Raw genomic sequence first — 20,046 nt, 5'->3', positions numbered from 1 at the left:
ATCGATGATTTTATGGATACATTTGAAAAAAAAATTTTTTTCAAATTAATGGGTAATCGCTTCATTAAAATTATCAATATATTTATTTGTGGTAATGAAACACAACTTAAGTTATAACGTTTTAATTAATTTCATGTATCGAAGATGTTTAGTTAATCTGTTTTGTTTTTAATTCATAAATAAAATATAAGCATTTCCGATAATTGTCAAATAATATGCACTGTAAAAAATTTTTGTTGTGAAAATGGTCCCTGAGAATTTCGCACGATGTCCTCGGTGTGAGTTGACGGTGTGAAATTTTTTAGGTATGAACCATCAAGCGATGTACTTTTAACACGATGTGATGAATAATTGAGATAAATTAACCTTTGGCTGATGATACCAAGCTTTGGCCGATGATTGGCATACCGTTATTATCCGATATCTAGCCGATCTTCGGCCGATGCTTGAAAATTGGCAGCCATTTACTACCCAGTAATGGGCCGATTATTTTTTTTTTTTGAATGGGATGATATTAATTAAAAATTGAAACTTGGAGAAGAAATTTGTAAGAAGTTTTTATAACTATTTCGCCCAAATGAGAACTTATTTCTATTATTTTGTTCTTCATTGTGTGTCTATCGAAGTAATATTTACGCCGTTGTTGGTGTAATCGTTCTAATTGACACGACCAAAAATTGAACATCGTGCGTCGAAAATTTTCACATTAAATCATTGACACCACGCCGCGGACTCAGAATTTTTTCCAGTGTGTGTTACTAATACTTTATTTATTTCTTGTTATTTAGCCATGGAGTCTAGGCTCTTTGCGGCCATCACGGATACAAATTATTTAATACAAAAAGTATATAGTATAAATATATAATCATATATAAAAACAAATATAAAAAGTAAATGCAAATGTAATCTACGTTTACAGTAATAATGCACTATCATCATCACAAAAATATCATTCATTATAATTTATCAATCAATCACTCTTTTAAATTTGACAGATAATAATTAAGGCATGATCTCCGAAATTCCTTAAAAATACATTCATTTGTACAGTCTATTGGTAGTTTATTTCACGCCCTCATTGCGATAACAATGACCGACTTATCATATTTAACACTATGACAATTAGGGAGTACTAATAAGTCTTGTCTATCATCGCCTCTCCGGAGTCTACATTCAACTATGAATAATTGACTATGGAAAAGAGGCATCTGACGCATTTTAATTGCCTTATAAATCAAGCAACAGTAAAAAAATTCACGTCTAGTTATGGGTTCACTTATTATTGTTATTATTATATTTAAAATTGTTGTAATTACAATTGATAGTAGTATTACCGTAAATCTTCAAAGTAAAGTTAGCACCAGTCGGCTAATCTAAAATATGAATTTAATAAATTTCAGTAAAGTGTTTTATGAATGTATCAACCCATTATATATAATATATTAACCCATTATTATAAGATTACTTTTTTCTTATATGTGATTTTTTCGAAGTATTATCGTTTAAACATTAGAAAAGCTCCGCTTTCCTTCTTTTATGTTCCAATATAAACAAGCGACAATATTTGAAAAGAATAAAATATACAACTGAGATTGCTAGATTACAGTGTAGTGCATTGATCTCTACTCTTTATTTTACGCTTGAAGCTTTTAACGAAGAAAAACAGCTGGACAGAAATGTGTAGAAATCCGTAAGTTATATATTGACAATACCAATTTTTATTTATTTATTATAAATAAATCATTTTTTTTTATATAACTAAATCATTAAAATATATCATCTGTTTGGTTCAAACAAATATTAATTGACTGAAACAAATATTTTTTCAGCATATTTACTGCACACTAAAATTTTTCCTCTCTTATGACTGATATTTGTTTTTCATTATAGAATTGATGTTTATATTTCAAACTAAACAAATATATATGTATTTACACATTAACTCTCACGAAATAAAATATCATGTATTTCTCTAAGGGGCTATTTGATTACGCAGAGTAATTTTTTTTTTTAACTCTATACTATAAAAAAAACGATATAAGTCCAGCTTATCCCCGTATTAAGGCTATCAGTCATAAATTTAACCCCGGAAACGGTGTTAACATAATATTGGAAGCAGTATTAAAAAAAAAATAGTTTTATTTTTTAAATAATAGAAGTGGAATTTTATTTAAAATACAAGAAAAAATTTTTTTGTTTCAAAATTTAATGATACGACAGATTTACTAATTTATGGAGAAATTCAAAGAATATTTGACCACAATTAAATGTTAATGTTATGACGTAAAATATGGGAAACAGATTTTGCATGAGTCATGATGCGAACCATCAGTGTGCTTTACGATCGAAAAATTTTTATGATTCAAGTCTCTTTGGAAACTAAATCAACGAAAAAAATAAAATAAAATTATCCATGATTAATTTATGATCTTTAAATCAGTCATTAATCATGAAAAGCATTAGAGTTAAACATTTAATTTCATAAGTGACTAAAAATTAGTGCAATTTGTTTAGTTTGATAAAAGTGACATCGCTTATTTTATAAGTAGACTGTGAAAAATCGCGAGTAAATTCGTGGTGATTACGGATTTCATTTAAATCCAAATTCTCTCCATCACTCGTAGTTTCAGAGTTTGTAAAAAAAATCACTACGCATACGGAGTAAACGTGCAATTTTTCTATCAGTGAAGTGATTTTGGAGTGATCTGGATTTTATTTAAATCCGCATTCACTCCGATTCGGAGTTTCAATGTTATAATATTAAAATAAACTCCCTTTTGGAGTAAATTTCACTTCGAGGGGATTAAATAAATGAACAGTCACCCGCTCCGCATTCACTCCAGATTTAATCCGCGTTCACTCTGCAAACTTTATACAGTGTAATAAATTTTTTTCCTATCTCAAAAAACGATAATTTCGTAATTTTAACAAATAGTATATTACATAACTAGGCCAGTAAAATAAGAAAAGTCTCAGAGCACATGTAATTGTTGGCCGAGGCTGACAAACATGTGGTCTGAGGCTTTCTTTTTTACTGGCCAAGGTGTGTAAACTATTTTTCTACCCTCCGGCCGGAAAGTTGCAACTTCGTTTAGGGCAGCGGCCCGAAAGTTGCCACTTTCCGGCCGGAGGGCAGAAAATATTATTACACTGTAAAAAATTTGTGAACCCGGTGTAGTGTAAATGCCTCGGTGTAAAAATTTTGGTGTGAAAATTATACCGAATCTAAATGTGTAAGTGTATAAATGTATAATAAAAAAACGTGTAAATGTACAATTTATGATAATTTTAATGCTTACTTAATTATTAATTAAATATCAATTTCAACGCCGCTTATTTTACAGTGTAGAATTCAAAGTTTTGCTCAAATTCAGAGTATTAGTTTACTTATTATTTTCTATAGAATGTCAAGAGATAATGAAAAACAATTCAAGTATTCAAAACGAATAATAAAACATTAACAAATTAAAAAAAATAATCTTGGTCAAATTCTCATAAATTTATATGTAGCAGTACGTTATTAAAATGACAATTTAACATAAAGTGTTGTGGGAATTGGTGTAAGTGGTTATTACTTAAGCTTCGTGGATTCAAAATAGCGTCTCTCGAGAGCCATACTTGGAGACTTGTAATTATAAGACTGATTGTGAGCCTATCTTCCACATGCAGTCGAAATGAATTTATTCATACATATATGTGCATAAATACATACTAACACATAAATGTGTTCTATGATTCTTTAACTTATAAATTATATACAATAACTTCTAGTTTCTAGATTCATTAGTAAAATTTAATTATCCCATTAAGTATGCAAACGAGAAAATATAATTATTATAATAATTTCTTTTAGTATATAAACGAAAAGACTTTTACTATACAATAAAATAATATAGAGGAAAAACAATTTTTTGTTCTCTTTAAAAAAGAAGAATGTCATGACAAGTATGCAATAACGGTGCTAGTGGTATTCTCATAACGTCATAGTAAACTAACATACTACTACTCATCTCAACATGTAGTCAACTCTTTTAAGCTTTGATGTAAGTCAACATACATGTACATCCACACACATGCGTATAAATATATGTACATAAGAATACATACTTTACATGAAATAATAGAAAAAAAAATATAAAATAAATAAAAAAACACGAAATAAAATGACATAGACATTACCTTGGAAATATAAACGTATACTGTATGACATGTTCTTTATGATGAGTTGAGTACACTGAAGAAATAGAGAAGATATATCAAAAGCAACCGTGAAATAAAGAGCTGAGATAGAGAATAAAATAGAATAGTGAATAAGGTTAAAGTTGTTTTAGAGAGAGGCTTATGGAGGATAACAAAAAGTATGGGATTTCGAATACTCCCATCATCATCATTTCACACTTCCTTATTTTGTCATAAAAGATATTTTACTCCTTAATAAAAAGCTCTGTCGTTGACATGCTTGAGGAATATAAGGGGTGATAACATGTGAAGATGGATGAATAAGACTTGTATGCGATGAGTTCAATAGTATATGATATATATTTTTGTTACTATTATTCTACTATTATCTCTTTGATTAATTATATTTTTCAATTTATTTAAACACTTATTTTATCAGGTAAATGAGGAAATATTTTTTTATAATGTCTATCTAAATTAAATTCAGAGTAAATTTAATTTTAAATTCAATTGACATTCAACATTGTATTGATATTGAGTGATTTAATTCCGAAGTAAGACATTTTTATTAAAAAACCTGAAAGAGTATGTACATAAAGAAAGTCGTGAAGGGAGTGATGAATTGCAAAGAATAAAAATAAGAAATAAGGGAGAAAATAAAGAAGATGAGAACAAAAGTAAACTCTGACTTAACATATTTGCTAGAAAGTTCATCTCTTCCGGTTTCCAGGCAAACAGAAAGCTCTGGGATTTACTTGGCTATCCATTCAGCTAAACATAGCATATAAGAGAGGTCAGCCTACTCGCGGTCGTCGGACTAGAATTACTAAGAGAAACGAAAAATCAATATTCTCACATTTGCTTTGTCAGGTTTTATGACTAATCAATTTTTATAACTCTATTTTGTTCGTTTACAATTTATCAATCATCATCAATTTTTGATACTTTCTGACTTCTTTTTATGAGTAATTTTATTAGAGACTCGTGTATGTCGTGGTAAATTGTGTCGCATTTTGCAGAAAATTTGGTTTTTTGAGATTGACAATTTTAAATCTGCAAGTAGGGTAGAGGTACCATTTGTGACCACTGCTCCACTTTTGAACATTTAATCCTTTATTTTAATTAATGAAAAAGTGTAAAATAATATTCTCATTTTAATAGTGAGAGAGAAGTATCTTTAAACATATTTAAAAAATTGATTATGTTATTGGGTCTTTTACAAATTATTTTATTTTAATTTTTCAAGTGTCCAAAACTAGCCCTAAAGTGACCGAAAACGGTACCTCTACCATATAGCACTTGATTAAAATTTTAAAAAGTCGCTCTTTTTATATTCAGTTTGTAATCTTTGAGACAAAATGGACCATGATTGAAAAAGGAAAAAAAAAAACACAAAATTTAAATAGTAGCCCAATTTTCCACAGAGTAAGCTTTTATAAGATTTCAATAAATTACTTTAGGTAGCAAGCACTAAAAAAAAATTTTTTTTTATTAAAAATCTTGAATTACCTACACTGTCTGGGCTAATCAACTTTCTCTCTATACATGGATAAGTGAAATAAGTGAATATTCACTAATTCTGAGTGCCAACCGAACCACTTTTTGAAATTAGTGGTTCGATTTGCACTTGGAATTAGTGAATATTCACTTATTTTCACTAATTTATGTTTAGAGAGTTTGGCGCATCCTTTTTCAAAAATAGTAATGAGGCATTTTTAAAGTAAAAACATTTTTTTTTTTATCGAAAAAAAATGGTGTCACATTTTACCACTGTCTCACCTATATTCGAGTGTGTTGGAAAAAATCGCTTGTTTTTTTTTCACTTCTATACACTAAAAATGGGTTTTTTTATATGAAAAAAAAAAAAAAAAAAAAACCGGGGTAAAAACAATAACTTCCCGAATTTTTCGAAAGTCGTCGACTTTCATTGTGGGGTTATAAAATAAAAAAAAAATTCTGTTAAAATATAAGCCCTAAATTCTAAGTTTTTTAAAGCATGGCTTTAAAGGGTATAAAAATTCTTTACATGACAAGTACTTTGTCAATTTGTTCAAAATGATAACTTTAAGTTATAGTCTTTCAAAGAAAAATTTTTTCGTGTGCTCTACGTATATCAAATTCTGAGTGGCCCATTGAAATTAGAATTATGGGCTACAATATATTTTGGGATTTATTTTTATTTTAACTACATACTAAAGAATTTTGAACAATAACTATAAATTAAAATGCATTACTGTAAAATAAAAGTGTTATGCCATAAAAATAAAAATATATAAAATTTTAAATAAATTACTTATCGTTACTTTTTATTTAAAATAATAGCATTGGCAATAAAACGAGTTGAATTTCAATACTTTAAAATATTGACTACTTTTATCTTGGATAGAAAATATATTATCCTTTTATATTTTTTTTATTCTTCTAGAGTATCGTATAAAAATAAAAAAAGTTAAAAATAATTTCTCTGCAGCATCTTGAGAATAATTAATGAATTAGAAATAACTACAATAATGTAATTACTTTCAATGTAATTAATTATCAACGTAAATAGTATTATAAAAAAATAAAATCGATAGATTTTTAAATAGACGGAAGACGCATTTAACTTAATTAAAGATATATATTTAAAGTACTTTTCTTATCCAGTGGTTTGAGTAATAAAAAAGAAGTAATGTTAAATTAAGAAAATTTTTATTGACAGTAAAATGATAAAAGTACTTGAACAATGAGGCAATTGAACTCTTCTGAAAAGCTTTATAAAGTAAAGCCAATTTTTTTTCCTTATAAAGAAAAGTCACGATTGTGGAATCCGATAAAATTCGTAGAAAATCACATTTGAGCTGCTTTCATATCCGCTTTCTCGTTTTCTTAAGAAGACAAAGCGACTGGCTTGGAATGATATCGCACTATGGTAAGGATAAGAAAGACTACGTAAGTATAAAAAATAAAAAGATAAAAGAATACAAAAAAAAAGTAACGGAAAATATATATATAATAAGGTGATCCAAAAAATAACAAATTTTTTTTTTCTTGGAAACAGGTTCAAAAGTTTCACTTAGATAAAAAAAGACGCCTGTGAAAATAAGAGCTCCTAAATATTAACATTAAGAGGTTCCTCATCGCACTTTTCTATTTTCCATAAGAACAACATGGAAAAATTTTTTTTTACGTCTTCTGATTTTTATAAGTAGCTAACGATGCGTCATAGGAATAATTGGCAGGCACATTTTTGTAGGAAATTGAATGCTCTACAAAAAAAGATTTTTATCATTTTTTGAGTAATCTATTTGTTCAAAAGTTATTTGAGGTTGAAGTCGAATTCATATTAAATTTTGAGATTATCTTACTTTTCCGGTGAAACTGTCAGACCTATTACAAAATATTATTGAACCTTTTTTGTAGACAATTTTATTCCCTAGAAGTTATTTCTAATAAAGTTTTTTCGAATTTCGGATTGTTTTCTAGTTATTTTTATTTTAATGTCATGCTCATAAAAAAAATAGTCCTCTGATCGATTTTAAGAGCTTGACATTAAAATAAAAATAACTAGAAAACAATGCGGAATTCGAAACAACTTTATTAGAAATAACTTCTAGGGAATAAAATTGTCTACAAAAAAGGTTCAATAATATTTTGTAATAGTTCTGATAGTTTCGCCGGAAAAGTAAGAAAATCTCAAAATTTAATATGAATTCGACTTCAACCTCAAATAACTTTTGAACAAATAGATTCCTCAAAAAATGATAAGAATCTTTTTTTGTAGAGCATTCAATTCCCTTCAAAAATATGCCTGCCAATTATTCCTATGATGTATCGTTAGCTACTTAGAAAAATCAGAAGACGTAAAAAAAATTTTTTCCATGTTATTCTTATGGAAAATATAAAACTACGATGAGGAACCTCTTAATGTCAATATTAAGAGCTCTAATTTTCACAGGCGTCTTTTTTTATTTAAATGAAACTTTTGAACCTGTTTCCGAGAAAAAAAAAAAATTGTTATTTTTTGGATCACCCTAATATATAAATAGAAAAGCAATGACGTCTTTCGAACAATACTATGTCAATGCAGCTTTTATTATGGCGTTGTAAGTAGATTACGAATCATCAAAAATAATAGAGTGTAAGCATGTGAAGTGAGCCAATTTCTGTAATTCACAATATTAAATATACAAGTACTATGATAGTAACGAAAAGATAAAAGAAAAAAAAATATAGAGAGTTGTGTATGGAGTTAAGCTTGAGAGTTAAGCTCGAGCTTCAGTGGGAATGGAGAAAAAAGTTTGTAAAAAATAGTAGGTTGCTTTCAACGAATGGATCGGATTCCAACACAAGGCTACTATCACAAACGACTGAGTATTCTACTGGTAATTCTGATGTATTGACAGGGATTAGAAAAGGGACGAGCTGGTATCTCGTGTCTAGAGCACACTGAATTTTTTCTACTTTCTCTCGTACTCACTCACCTAAATCATTATCCTTTTTCACTGAACATTATTGTGCAATGTCGTGGTGCCAATTGCACTATTCCATGATTCAAGTATAAATAACCTTCATTTATTTTTATTCTGGTCGATTTTATATTAAGTAAAACAATAATATGATACTTGATAACTTTTTTGAGGTGATCCATTCTAATCCGAAATTTTTTTTTACTTGAAACCTATCGAATAAACTACGGAAAACTTTTTTTTTCTTAATCAAATGTAATAAAATTTGATGGACGGTTTCTTTATAAACTAATAAAATCCTGATGTGATCCATCTTAGTTCAGTTTCCTCTATAATATGCGGAGATAAATTTAACAGAATGACTTTCATATTTTAGGGATACATTCCTGCAATATACAACACACACACACACACACACACACACACACACACACACACACACACACACACACACACACACACACACACGCACACACACACACACACACACACACACACACACACACACACACACACACACACACACACACACACACACGCACACACACACACACACACACACACACACACACACACACACACACACACGCACACACACACACACACACACACACACATACATACATACATACATACATACATACATACATACATACATACATACATACATACATACATACATACATACATACATACATACATACATACATACATACATACATACATACATACATACATACATACATACATACACTCGGACATCATTCTGAAAATAGTCAGAATAGCTTCCTAGGACCTCAAAACGTCGACATCTGATGAAAACTCGACTTTCGAAAATCGGGGTGAAAACAATAACTTCCCAATTTTTCGAAAATCGTCGATTTTCGTAGCGGGAAGTTAAAAAAATATCGCCTAAATATAAAAAACCCTAATATACATGTACAACATAAATATAGTTATAACTTATATGTTTGTATTTATTAGAAAAAGAAAGATGTAGATTAGAGAGAGAGGGATACTGAGTCTTTGTTGTGGGGATTAAGAAAAATGTAAAAGGAAAATATGTATGTGGTTCACCTCGAACGATCAAATAGATACTTTTTGCGCACAACTTCGATAATTTATTTTTGTGATTTAATTATATACTTGACATTAGATTTAAGTTTAAAAAACAATGTTATTTTTATTTTATTAACTTAAAATTGTAATAAACATCAATCATGTGATAAAATTATTAATAAACAATCAGAATAAATAAATATTGAGATTTATAAATAAATAAAAGGACTGATTATATTTTAAAAATAATAAATGATAAATATTTCCTCGTATAATTATTCTCCGAACTCGACTTAATTCAGTTTACTTAGTATTTTCACACTCTCAAGATACATAATGAAGCAGTCGTTATTTAACGATCATAATGATGGCGCCTGTCTAGGGCTACCATGATTCTTTTGAAAATAATGCAGGTATACCACTAAACAATGTACTGGGAGACCATTAGACAGTGGGATTTTCCCCGTAATGTTTGACGCCTAACTTAAATTTAAGTACTTAATGGGTATATCATCAACACGAGACTTAAGATCTTTTAGTCTGAATACACTGAAAAAAAGAAATATTTGTCCCAAATAAATCAATTTATTTGTGGCTTTTTTTTAAATATTTCTTAATGACAAATAAATATATTTGGTACAACAAAATATGACAGTTGATTCAAATAATTTTATAATTTGACGGAAATATATAATTTATTTGTGGTCAGTAATTGATATATATGTGGTAAAGATATTAAATTTGTGACAAATAACCCAAAATTTGGCGATACTATACATATATTTGAAGCCCTCATTTATTTGTAGCAATTGGATCATTTCTTTACCACAAATAAATCACTTATTTTACGCAATTAAACTACTCAAATATATTATATCTTTCTAAAAATTAAATATTTATTTAGCCATATCCAAATAAACGATATCTTTGGCTCAAATAAATCTTTTTTTCAGGGCATAACAGTACATATATGTACTGTTATGTTGGGGTGACTTGGACATGAAAATTCCTATATTTTATAAAATTTCAATCTATTATTCTTATACTGTCCGATTTATGGCGCCGATTTTTAGTTTTTAAATAATTTTTTGACTTTGTTGTTTTGAGAACGAAAGAGAACCAAAAGCGAATCATCGTACATGAATTTTTTTTTTTAAACTTCGGATAGAGAACTAAAAAACTGTGAGGAGAATGTCACAGCATCAAAAGAAATGTAAAAAAAAATATAAGATAATCAAAAGCATAACATTGAGAAATTGAGAAATCCAAAAACTATAACTTTGACCCCGAGCCTCAAGATATCGAGATATAATTTTTGCCAGAAAAAAACAAATTACTGAACATTTTCTCATTAACACATGATTAAATGTCTAGTCATAACTTAAATGAATCCATAAAGACTACTGTAATTACAAAAATATCAACAATTATATGCAGACACATTTAACAGACAAGTTCAGGTATAATGTGACGCCTAAGCTCTATGAGAATATAATTACAGCACGTTCGTCAGTAAATTTGTAATTCCAGTAATGACTGTTGTATGCATCTTATTGGTTAAAATTTTGGAGTAGGAGTAAAAGACCCATAGTTCCGGAGCATATTCAAACCCGGAATTTCTGTTACAAATCAGTTTGTGAAAAATTGTCAAGTGCAATAGTCGACAGTTCAGTGAAGTAACGTTAGCATTATTTAAATAACAACTGTCATGGCATTATTATCATCAATAAGAGGAGCATTTCAAGACCGTCTTGACGTATATCTCTTAGAGGCAGTAGAGACAAAAGATTTGACAAAAGTCCATCAAATTTTCATGGGCCAAGTACCCGACATTCCGCCAATTGCAATAAACCCTGCAAGACTTATGTATTTGGCTCTGGTAAACAAAAAGTTTGACTTAGCTGAAGAAATATATATGACTTTTGGGGCCTGTGCAATAGATGATTATGTGGAATACAACGATAAAAACAAGTATGTGGGGTGGACTGTGTTGCATTTTGCTGTGGAGAACAAGAACCGCAAGGCAGTCAAGTTCTTATTAAAAAGAGGAGCCGAGGTTAACAGGAAAAATAAAGAGGAAGATCGACCAATCAATCTGGCTGTTGATAACAAAGACATTAAGATGACTAGATTGCTGTTAAGTTACGGAGCTGACAAGAGGCATTGCCAGGATTGGCTAGTTACACCAGACAAAAAAAGGTATTTTCGATTAAAATTTGTTCGTATTTGATTATTAACTATATAATATAAACATATTTTCATATCAATGCTAAATATTCAATTGAATATTAAGTATTCAAAGTATTTAAAATTGAAAATTTTGATCTATTTCATTTTTTTGAAAACAAGTAACGACGATATGTAAAAACGTTCAATTAAAATTTTACTGCAGTACTCGGAAAAATTTTTTTAATTTATTAAATTAATAACTATTTCATTTTTCTATGATTAGAAAACAAAATTTTTTTTGATAATTTACTATATTTGAATCAATAGTAATTAACATTTACACTGAAATAATTAAATAGTTCTGTAATTATTATCGAAAATAATCACGTCGTCGTAATAAAAAAAAATAATTTTGGTGGATGGTCCGGAAAATGGGTATTTTGTCAATTTCAAATGTAAAAAACGTGGTCAAGGATTAGGACATTCAAAAATATCTTCAATTTCTGTTTCAAAGATTTTTTAATCGTGGTTTCATACATCAACGTTTTCAATTTTAATTCATACGACTCATTTCAATCATTATTAACATAAAAAATTTTTTTATAAAAATCATTTCATTAAGATAAACCATATAAAGCTTTAACACCAAAACCTATTTCATTTCAGTGATATCATCGAATTTCCCGAATCGAATATCGAATGTTCCGAAGTGTATACCGATTTTTCCGAATGGAATATCATTAATACCCCGATTCATCATCTCATCACGTAACCAAGAATACGAATTGAAGAAATTAAAAATAAGTTATCAAAAAACTTTTTTTTAAACTTTTTTTAAATTTTGAATTTATATGTCAACGCTTTAAAACTTAATTTATATAAAACATTGTAACTATAATATCGGAGAAAGCCGAGCAAAACGAGGTACTTAAGGAAATTTAAAATTTTCGAGGACTAAAATACGCTAAATCTTTTTTATTTTAATGATTGTCAAAGTAAACAGAAAAAAATTTTAGTTACCGTTAAAAAAAAAACATTATTTTCGCGGGCAAAATGAGATACCCTCTAAAAAGGTAAAAAAAAAATTCTGAGTTTTAAATGAATTTAATTAAATTACATTTGTTGTGAGTAATTGACATGAAGAAAAATTATATTTTACATAATTATTTGATACAAAAAAAAAAATTTTAATGGTTTTTATCATGAAAAAAAAGACATTTTTCGACTGACCCCGTTTTGCTCGGCCCTCCCCTTCATAAAAAAATATTTTTTGTAAATTAGTTATAAGTATTTTCAACTGAATTAAATATACAAAAAAAAATTGGTAATTGTAACAATCTGACATCAACATTTTTTTAAAAATAAAAAACAAAATTTAATAAATATTTTAATTTTATTTAAATCACCCCAGGTTAAGAACAGAATCCTACTTCATACCACCGCTAATATTAATTATTAATTAACCCAATTATCGCTTTCTCACAAAAAAAAAAAAATTTTCTACAATAGTTACCGAAAAAAATAATTTTCCAACGTTTTTTTTTCTCTTTAACGACTCGCGGATATCCATGATCGGTTACATCAAAGTAAACTTCTTTTACACTTCCTACAATTATATTGTTAAAACAAATCAATATCCACTTCATTTTAAATAACACTTTCATTTATCCTTTACTATTTTTAATCCATTAAATTTCTTTACTCGCGTAAAATAAACTTACCCATAAATCTCACCGTTTTCAATAATAATAATTTACCAAATCACCATTTGCATTTTTGCCGCGAAAAATATTTTAAAAATCAAGTAACAATAAAAAAAAATCGGTCTGTCAGTTGACCTTGCGGGCCAGTCCCAAAACTTCCCGCTGTTTTCGAGCTCAAGAACCTCGAAAACATTATTGTGAATACATTTTCGAGCTCGAAAATACGTTTGTATGCTGTTATTTTCGAAAAAAAACGTTTTTCACCATTTTTTCTCCAACAATATCTCTCAAACGAATAAACCGTTTGAGACGGTTGAGGTGGCAATCGACGCGTTTTATCAAGTTCTAAAGCTAATCAAATTTTGAATTCGATTTATCGAGTCGTTTTTGAGATATTTCAGAAAAAATTAAAATATTTTTTTTTTTAATTCTTTCGACAACGGTTTCTCTTGAACGAATGAACTAATTTGGATGGTTGAGGTGGCATTCGACGCGGCTTATAAAGCTCTAAAGCCCAGTCCATTTTGGAATCAATCTATCGAGCACATTAAAAGTTATCCAAAAAAAAAATTTTTGAAAAAAATTTATTTTTGGAATATCTCTGAACGAGCCCTACCGATCAAACTCAGTTTTCTTTCAGCTTCAAGTTATTGACAAGCCGCGTCGAATGACACCTTAAAGTTCAAAATCGGTTCATCCGTTCAAAAGATACAGGTATTTACATACGTACGTACGTACGTACATACATACATACATACACTCGGACATCATCTTGAAATTAGTCAGAGTAGCTTCCTAGGACCTCAAAACGTCGACATTTGATGGGAATTCGATTTTCGTGAATCGGACCGAAACCAATAACTTCCCGAATTTTTGAAAATTTACAAGTTTCTTAGCGGGAAGTTAAAAAAAAAAGGGAAAGAAAAACGATAAATTAGAAATCATACAGACGTCAGAGGCAAAATAGACATCATATTTTTGGTAGATGTTCGGATCATAATGAGAGACCATTTTTGAGACAAATAAAAATTAACTTTTGTATAAAAACACTTAGTTCAGGTTTGTAGAAAAAGATAGGACAATTTAATTTGCATGAATATCACGACCAAGTTATAATTTACGGTAAAAAAAAAAATTATTTTCACGTATTCGTCATCTGCACTATTTCATTAAGAACCAGAAAAAACTGACTCTGAGTTAAAATGGGCCATGATGGTAAAAAAAGTCTGGAAAACGGTTGACCCTAAAGACCAGCACTAAAACTTCCTGCTGTTTTTAAGCTTTTCGAATAAAATATTATCGTGAATACACATGTAAGCTCCAATACTCTAATTTGGTAGAGTTTTTTAAACATTTTTGAAATTCTTCCGTAAACAATATCGATTCAAATTCGGAATTGAAATTCAATCGATATTGTGTAGATTTATAAAAAACTTGAATGATTAAAGTGTTAATTAGAGTCCCTCACAATATTAAAATGAGAGTATAAGTCACTCATTGTGGCTACTATTTTTTGACATTTAATACTTTATATAAAAATGTTTAAATGTTTAAGCGGACTCTAGAGTGGCTACGAACGTTATCTTTATCTTACATAATTAATAATATTTAAGGAAACATTTAAAATATTTAAAAGTACACGGAGAAAAATAAATGATTGGAGTTATCATACTAAATTTGTAGCTGCAATCATCTAGGATGATTAAAAAATTTTTCAGTGTAAAGATGGTTAGTGCTACAATTTTTTATAATTGCAGTTACCATTTTTTATAGTAACAGTTACCATCAGGATGATAACAGTAACCATTAAGATGATTACAGCTACTATCAGGATGGTAATATTTACCATCAGGATAATAATGTTTCCTATCAAGGATAGTGATAATTTATCACTGATAAATATTATTAAATGCTATAACAAATTGATCAAAAATTCAATAATTTTCAAGTACTGGTGCAAAATTATAAATTTTTGATTACAAATATGATGACAAACATACTTAAATTTTATTTATAAAATTTTTACAAAAAAATGACAATTATTTATTTTTACAATTATTTAAATCCATAATTTAGTTATGTACACTTGATTGTCTAAAATATTGAAATAAGTTACTGTACAGTCTTCAATATCAGCATAAAATAAAAATTTCCAAGCGAGAGAGCTTCTGTTAATAACTTTGAATGATTGAGTGTGTTCATCGAAATAACAATCATCCAAATACTGGGTAATGAATAAAATTTGGCCATTGTTGACATTTAGTATTTTTTTAACTTGGTAAAATGATGGTTCGTCAGACGGTTTCATTATAATTGAATTAATTGTTATTCTATCATTCTGAAAACTTGTCCATTGAATGTCTTGAACAAGGTCGTCTATTTTGTATGGTAAGGGTTCATGACATCCAATTCTGACAAGAACATCATTAATTTCAATGTTTATGTTTCCACTTTTGAAAACCCGCGTAGAGTGAAAAAGAAAATAACGTATATTTACGTTTTAAACAGGGGCGCTGATGTTTAAAGTCTACTTGTCTTAGATGGTAACTTTAATCATCTTTAATGGTAACTACTACAATTTCTGATGGTAACTGTAACCATCTAGATCGTAAATACAACTATTTAAAATGATAACTGTAACTATCTCTAATTAACATACATGATTGTAACAGTTACCATAAATATGATTTATACAATCATCCAGATAGTTGTCACTACCATCGGGTTGATGGTAAAAAATTTTACCATAAATAGATAGTAACTGCAATCATTTAATTTTCTCCGTGTATGAAAAAATCACATTAAAAATGATAAGTAAGTAGATAAATTAATATTAATGTTTGTAAGTTTTCATGTATTCAAAATTTGATTAAGTATATTAGGTGGTCTTTAGATGCAACTCCGGGAGAATACTAAAGGTCATCGGAATAAATAAAATTGTACCAGAAAAACCAGAAATTGTATTACTTAATATACAACCAATTGATTCACAATTGCACGGATTTTTTCAATAACGTCTTAACTAACCTTATAAGTTAAGACGTTATTGCAATAATCCGTCCAATTATTAGTGAATATAAGTATTACGTAGACTTAGCTCCTTTCACTGAAAGATAGTAAAGCAATAAGTACTATAAAAAAAAAAAAAAAGATTCCACGAGTAATATAGAAACAATAAATACTCATTTCTACTTTTTGACCAGTATCAGTGCAGACTAAAGTTCAAATCATGTAAGAATCAAAAACATTTTGAAGGAAAGGTTTAAAGCTACAACTTTTTGTTGGTCACACTGCGAAAAATTTGTTCACACGAAACTATACTCAACTTTTAAGAGTTTGTAAGAGTGCAAGTGAAACGCTAAAAAGATCACGATCAACGGAAACTTGGAATTACGTCTTTTTTTTTTATTTTATTCCATCACACTATCCCTGACCGAAGACAGAACCTTTAACATTTTAATAATTTGGAGATTCAATAATTATTTCCAATCAAATTTCATTTTCAGGATGGCCGGCTTTGATTAATAATTTATTACGATTACAATTATTAATAAGCAATTTCAGTTTAGTTGAAAGTACACTATAAAAAAATTTTCGGTGTGAAAATGGCCCCCGAGGACTTTACACGATTAACTCGGTGTGAGTTGACGGTTTGAAATTTTTTTTGGTGTGAAATATCAAACGGTGTACTTTTAACACGGTCCTACAAGTATGGTTATTATTGTTATTGCTACACGGAAAAAAATTAATTGTGAATGCAACATGATGCAGTCTTGGTAAATAAACATGATGAAATCATGTTGCATTCACATGATTTGTCATGTTTCGGCTACATGATAATCATGTTGCGGTAACATGAGAAAATCATGTTGCATTCACATGATTTGTCATGTTTCGGCTACGTGATAATCATGTTGCGGTAAAATGAGAAAATCATGTGAATGCAACATGATTTGTCATGTTTCGGCTACATGACAATATGTGGCAGCAACATGATTATCATGTAGCCGAAACATGACAGATCATGTGAATGCAACATGATTTTCTCATGTTACCGCAATATGATTATCATGTAGCCGAAACATGATTATCATGTGAATGCAACATGATTTTCTCATGTTACCGCAACATGATTATCATGTAGCCGAAACATGACAAATCACGTGAATGCAACATGATTTCATCATGTTTATTTACCAAGACTGCATCATGTTGCATTCACGATTAATTTTTTTCCGTGTAAAGTATAAATTCTGAGAACTAATGTTCAATAGTTAGCATAATGAAACAAAAACGGTTCGGTGATATTTGACCCGCGGATAGAATATCCCTTGACAATTGATCCTTTGACAGTTGATCCTGAGGATTTTTATCCGAAATGGTGTTAAAATGCGTTTATATGGTGATGTGGCACATGAATAGTGAAAAAGTCAGCCGTGTACACATAAATGGCATTAATTTACCTACGTTTAGCCGTGAACTTATCATCTTGTAATAGATTAAATAAAAATTAAATATTTAATAATTAATTTTATTTAAAACCGTACGATGGACGGTGGCGTTATAAGTCCAACCCATTCATAATTTTTTGGTAACTTCAGTATTAGGTATGAGGCAGGATTTGTTAGAGGTGCCTCACTGACGATTGCACCAACACATCTGGGATGAAACCTTATATCGATTGGTGTCTATGAAACTTAAAGTTTGATAAAGATTATAAGTTGGTGATTTGACGCAACAAATTACACATTTTAATACGCGATATCTACTAATTATTGACCAGTTATTAGGTAGATAATTGAGTGTACATGAGTCAGTTAACATAAAAAAATGGCGTTTTATGTGTTATCATCTTTACATATACTACAACATCAATTCTTGTTTAGAGTTTTAACTTTGAACAAGATTATTGGGAAAATAACTGTGATTGGCTCTTTGGGAGATTTTATCGTGGGACCTTTCATCCGTGGGGCGTTTTGTCATGTGGGTCAAATGTCGGGGAACCAACAAAAACTGTTAATAATGTATAGTTGATACTACACAGAAAAAAAATTATCAATTAAAGGTAAATATTCTTGATTCAGAAAATGGTTTTTAAAAACCTCAATTTCCTCGGATGAAATAGAGATCTCCTCAGACCAAGACAAATTCTCTTAGCTCAAGAAAATCTTTACTTGGTTCCCAAAAACGTCTGTCTCCCAAAATATATTCTTGACTCAAGATAACGTTTTTTTTTTCTATGCACTATTTTCAATTAGTTTCGAGAAGTTAGATATAATTAAAGTAACTATAAACATTGGTTAAGATCATTATACTTTATACTCAGCCCTCAAGGGGATACGCTACCGGATCTCTTTCTCACACTTAGAAAAATAAACGGGACCATCTTTGTTGCACTCGTAGAGTAAATGAGAATTTTAAAACAATTTTTTTCGGAGACGAATTAGAATTTTTGAAAATACGAGATTTCTAGCCCTAGGTTAAGGTTTTAAAAAACGCTAAAGACACTCTATTGCCCACCTCAAGCGCGAAAGCGCTAGGGGTGCTTTACTGACGGTTCTTCCTCGTTGACAATTTCTCTCATACAAAAACATTTCTACACCCTTTTCATAGCACAAAAAATTATTAAATTGTGTACTCGCATGCAGATAATTTATTAAGGAATAATTTAAACCCAACGTTGAGTCGATTTCTTAATTCATTGATTTTAAATTTATTATTTTAATCCAAGAAACTAGTGCTGTCAATTGTCACATATGAATCTTCGTAAGCACGATAACTCTCGATAGACACCATTAATCGGCGTAGCTTTTTTTTTATTGTCTTTGTATTTTTTATCATAAGAACCTTTATGAAAATTACTATATGAATCCTTTTAGTTTAATTGTAATTAATTAACGACGTAAAAGTGATTATTCATAAAAAATTTAGCTGCTATTTTTACTGTTGTTATTTTTTTTTTTTATTGTTTCTCTCTATCAACTACTGGTGACAGCACTAGCGTATTAATATGTTTGAAAAAAAGTGACATCTAAGACAAAAGGCGGAATATTTTAAAAAAATGTTATTAAAAAAATATTAAACTGAAAATAAGAAATAAAAAATCAAATTGATAATTTGTGTTGAATAAACGTTCATAATAAAAAAAAAAATACATTAATATTATATAATAAAAGTTATGATTAAAAATAAAATGAGTGATTGAGGTGTGCACTTTTGGATTTTCCAACATTTTTAGGTTTCCAGTGTTTGTCCGTGAATTAAATTGAATCGAAAATCAGTTACCGTTACCCTTTAATAGTTACCACTAGCATGCACTTTTCTATCAGTGTATAAAAAAATTTAGTTAATAATTTTTTAAACAAAAGTTAAATTAATTAATTTTAGTATTAAAAACAGTTATTGGTTCATTTTTAATTACAGATTATATGATCGGATAATGTATGAATTTTGAACTAATAACATCAAAAGGTGTGAAAGCTGATACT

At 29.0% G+C, this 20,046-nt stretch overlaps 2 protein-coding genes across 7 annotated transcripts in view; one reads left to right on the top strand and one right to left on the bottom strand.

Annotated features, from left to right (window-relative positions):
- The window catches only part of LOC130669503 (uncharacterized), a 192,910-nt gene that overhangs the window by 80,005 nt on the left and 92,859 nt on the right, over window positions 1-20,046 (bottom strand). The gene's annotated exons all lie outside the window — the stretch shown is intronic.
- Window positions 11,298-13,193, top strand: LOC130669502 (putative ankyrin repeat protein RF_0580). The gene is made up of 2 exons (XM_057472443.1): window positions 11,298-11,885; window positions 12,522-13,193. The coding sequence occupies exons 1-2, from the start codon at window positions 11,395-11,397 to the stop codon at window positions 12,625-12,627; spliced, it is 597 nt and encodes a 198-aa protein (XP_057328426.1). The 5' UTR covers window positions 11,298-11,394; the 3' UTR covers window positions 12,628-13,193.

This window comes from Microplitis mediator, chromosome 6 (genome assembly GCF_029852145.1).
Source record: "Microplitis mediator isolate UGA2020A chromosome 6, iyMicMedi2.1, whole genome shotgun sequence".
Taxonomy (NCBI): Eukaryota; Metazoa; Arthropoda; class Insecta; order Hymenoptera; family Braconidae; genus Microplitis; species Microplitis mediator.
This window is presented reverse-complemented; position numbering and strand designations above follow the sequence as displayed.

Excerpts from the sequence above, each read along its gene's own strand:
- LOC130669502 (XM_057472443.1), top strand. The coding sequence starts at position 11,395 with ATGGCATTATTATCATCAATAAGAGGAGCATTTCAAGACCGTCTTGAC. Across the intron at positions 11,886-12,521 it reads GTTACACCAGACAAAAAAAG|TGATATCATCGAATTTCCCG; the intron begins GTATTTTCGATT and ends ATTTCATTTCAG.